Source organism: Limulus polyphemus, unplaced genomic scaffold (genome assembly GCF_000517525.1).
Source record: "Limulus polyphemus unplaced genomic scaffold, Limulus_polyphemus-2.1.2 Scaffold3349, whole genome shotgun sequence".
NCBI lineage: Eukaryota > Metazoa > Arthropoda > Merostomata > Xiphosura > Limulidae > Limulus > Limulus polyphemus.
The window spans coordinates 1-4,065 of NW_013668959.1; the positions used below are offsets into that span (position 1 = coordinate 1).

General features: G+C 31.9%; 1 protein-coding gene across 1 annotated transcript in view; it reads left to right on the top strand.

Annotated features, from left to right (window-relative positions):
* Positions 1 to 238: 238 nt before the first annotated feature.
* Positions 239 to 4,065, top strand: part of LOC106469194 (matrix metalloproteinase-17-like) — a 58,099-nt gene continuing 54,272 nt past the window's right edge. Inside the window, exons 1-2 of the mRNA XM_013929661.2 lie at positions 239 to 439; positions 2,156 to 2,433. Coding sequence (XP_013785115.1) covers positions 320 to 439; positions 2,156 to 2,433 — 398 coding nt within the window. The 5' untranslated portion in view covers positions 239 to 319. The remainder of the gene's footprint in view (positions 440 to 2,155; positions 2,434 to 4,065) is intronic.

The window sequence follows — 4,065 nt, forward strand, 5'->3', positions numbered from 1 at the left end:
GGAACGAATTTACGGAAAATTAATTAACGAACGGAGACGTAACAATATTAAATTAGTGTAGTTTCTGGCCAGGTGAAAAACTATATATATATATATAATCAAGTTAGCCTGGTAAAATGTACTAATTTATTACATGAAACGAGAATAAATTAGATATGAAGAACTGAATATAGAAACGCCAATATGTAAACCTTTTTGTTGTTGTTTAAACATATTCCTTACTTAACGCTTTATGCTCATTAGCTGTACGACCGTTTCCCGCTGCGGTCTGGTGTCAGTTATCTTCCAACGTCTTAAGTGGTAATTACGTAAAATAAATATGGCAGACCGCCTGTGCTTCACAATAACCAAGCCATTATCACATACAAGTCTACTCTTATTTGGATATGTACTGATCGCAGGTACAGCGCCAATTCCAAACTCACCTTCTACAGAAATGGTAAGAGAAATAACGTATTTTATTGAAACTTTACAAAATATTACCTTCTAAGCATCTTGTTTTACTACCAAAAAACTTAAAATGTTTATATTAAAGCTTAATGAGAGTGAATTGTGGCCTATGCACACGTCTCAAGTTGCTTTCATAGAAAAAATAAATAAATACGCTATAGTTTAACATAGGTGTCACTGCCACTTTCGTTGAGCTGAACATTTAACAAAAATAAATTACTTTTCTCAAATTTAAAGTTTTGCCAAAACTGTGGAGAAACTCTAGAGGAAACAGCTAAGCCTCAGCTTATTCTAAGACAGACCTTGAGATTTAAAATTTAATTTTTTGGTTTAATTCATTTAATATAAATATAACGAACTCAGTTTGAACTTTGTGAAATGTCGAAAAAATATTTTTAGGTTTTATATGAATGCTTTATGTGTACAACACACATATTTTTTATAACGTAAAGTTAACTCACAGTAATTAACTGTTAGAGACAGAAAGAACGAATGCCTTTTTTTTCTTTTCTTTTTTTTAAATAGGAAACTTTATTATAAAATAATAGCACTTGCACCAAATCCAGTTAAATTTTCAGATACTCTTGATACTAGAAGAAGACAGTAACAGTACAATGTGTTCATTTTGACGCCGTCCCCAACAGGCTGCCTCAATTACTATTTGACCCAGTGTGTAGCACGTGACTCAAGTTTTGGACGTATCTCTCATACAGTTTTAAAGGTCACTTCGAAATCAAGAGAAAAAAAAACGTATATCAAGTGAATAATTTATTACGATCGTTAATTTTAATTCTATTTTACGACGTAGCTACATTAAAGTTAGAAAATTTACAACGTCCGTAAATCATTATTTTGGGGCTATTTTGTGACAATGTATAAAACTACGAATTAAGTAAAGGTATATATATACTTAATATGATTATCTGTTATATAAATTACAAAGCAATTAAAATTAAAATTTTGACTTCAAAAAACTTAAAATAAAGACGACACAATCACTTCAAATTAAAATTCGCCCTCAAACATATTTCATAACTCAGGAAATTTCAACATCATTTTAAAATAATATTTCCAAATAGTGAAACATTATTTGGACTATTTTATCTTACCCCTAACGACATTAATTACAATTAAAGGATTTCAAGAAAAAATCGTAAAAATAATATAAGATGCTTCATGCATTCCATTGACGAAGAACGTGAAAACATTCATAAGGTCATAAATCATAATTAAATAACTATACTAGAACCTTAATGACGTAGAAACTTATGTGAAACAACTCTTTTTAACCACCTTAATACATCTCTTACAAGTGTTTTAGAAGTATTTCATATAGTTGTTGTATAATAAATAGCTTTCTTAATATGGAAACAATTTAAGATGTCATATAATTCTTTCAAAGATTCTAAAAATAATTTTAGTAGCTAGTTTGAAGAAGTGAGCACTGACAGTGTAAATAACTAATTAGCAAAATTTAAATTCCTAGTGGTGTAATTTAGATGTTTTAAAAATCGATTTCACCTTTACTTGACATCGGGAATCACCTTCTCATAGCAGACATATAGAGAGCACCTAAAAACATCATGTAATTCATTTTATAACACAAATTACAACTTTGAAATATCTTTCTTATCATTTTTTATCATAACATTTCTATGGCATTTCTTTATATTACCTTAACCTCACTTTCTTTGTTTTTTATCAGGTTAAATTTATGAAGCAGTTCGGTTACTTGATTGATGCAGGACCAAATACAGATGCTCTCTACACTGAAGAAGGTTTTAAAGAAGCTATTAAAAATATGCAACGGTTTGGCGGATTGCCGGAAACTGGTGTAATTGACGAAGCTACACAAAAGTTGATGACAGTGCCACGTTGTGGTGTTCCCGATGTAATACGAAAAATCCCCACTAACCATAACATCAGGGAAAAGCGCTATGTGATTGGCGCGGAGGGATGGAGGAAGAGAACAATAACTTATTTGTAAGTATGAACTCAATCAAAATGTTATTTTTTTATGTGAATGGTATGACTACTTCCAAAACTTAAATAGAATACTACAGTAAGATACGACAAAATGAAACCCAGAGATGGAATATACAGTGAGTATTTGAAATATATCTGCGACATGGGCTAAACGGCCAAGCCAGAGACCCCTAAAATTCAGACATAACTATCACTAGTTTAAAAAACTGACCAGAGAGAGAACAGCTAGTCAATAGCACCCGCCACCTAGGAGGCTACTTCTAACAGAACAGCGGTATTGAATATCGTTATTACGATGCCTTTACAGCTGGAAGTAGAGAGCATGTTCAGCGACATATTGCGGCTCGAACTTTGAATCCTCTTATCCACAGGTCGACACGCTAACCACTAAGCCACGCCAAACCCTACGGTTCTCAGGAGAAATAAAAGAAAATTAAATATTAACATATCTTAAACTTGGGATATTCCTGTAACTTTATCTGAACAACGTTTAAATGTATGATAGTGTCAGGAAAATATTGCACTGGTGAATTCCTTCCATTAGGATGTTGGAAAATACCATGGACAAGTCATAACTGAAATATAAGTTTTAATATCTTTGGAACTACATGCTAATTATGGGTGGTTAATAAAAATATCCTCACAATGTTGCTCTAGTGAAGGGTTTTTAGAGCATCCCTGTTAGTTGTGAGGGGTTGATAAAACACTAAACTATATTTTTAGTGTCACTGCATGATACCTTCAAATCAATAATAAGTTGAAGAAGTCTGTTCAGTGCTTTTAGGCCTAGTTTACATAAATAAGTTAATGGACAGCCTCGACTTGCCAGATCAGATTTAGTTTAGTTTCTAAATGATCATTAATCAATGCCCAGAAATAATAACACAAAACTATTTAACAATAATGAAACACATTATATTTACAAACTCAAAAGTATGTCTTTATTATAATTCACAACGAGATGATGATTTAAACCAGAGAAAACTATATATTGTCACTGTACGTTACAAACTTTGGTGAAGTACTAAATATCAGTTATTTTAAAATGTTCACATCTGAAGTTTTCCTTCGAATTACAGTTTCAAAATGAGTCATATTTGTTACAAATGTCTTAGGGATATGTTGAAATATATTTTAACCAAAAAATGTAACACATACGTTTTGTGAATTAGTAGAAGTTCTAATATCAAGTGTCTTTTTCCATGGGTGTGATACGCGTAGAAAATTCACAAGTTTTTTGTTTTTCCTTAAAGGAGAAGCGACAACAAGCGTTTTATTCTAATACACGTTCAAAGCCGTTTATTAACAAGCTGATATTGCTTCCAGATGTTTGAAATACTAAACATATGCGCGAGTCTTCTGAGAAGCATTTATGAATGAGAAAGATCAAGTGACTCGATTTATGTAGTAAAATGTACATTAAGGATTCATAAACATATTTTTATTGCAAAAGAACGCGTGTTCCATTGGTAGCATAACATATATTAGGTTGCGCTCCAGTTCGTGACGTACAAATGTCCATAGCTGACCCATTCAACCATTCTTCAGTGTATTAGTTTAGTAATGAGGAGAAGCTGTATTGTAGAGCAGCTGTATACATATTGTTGCGTCATCGAGATCACATGACTA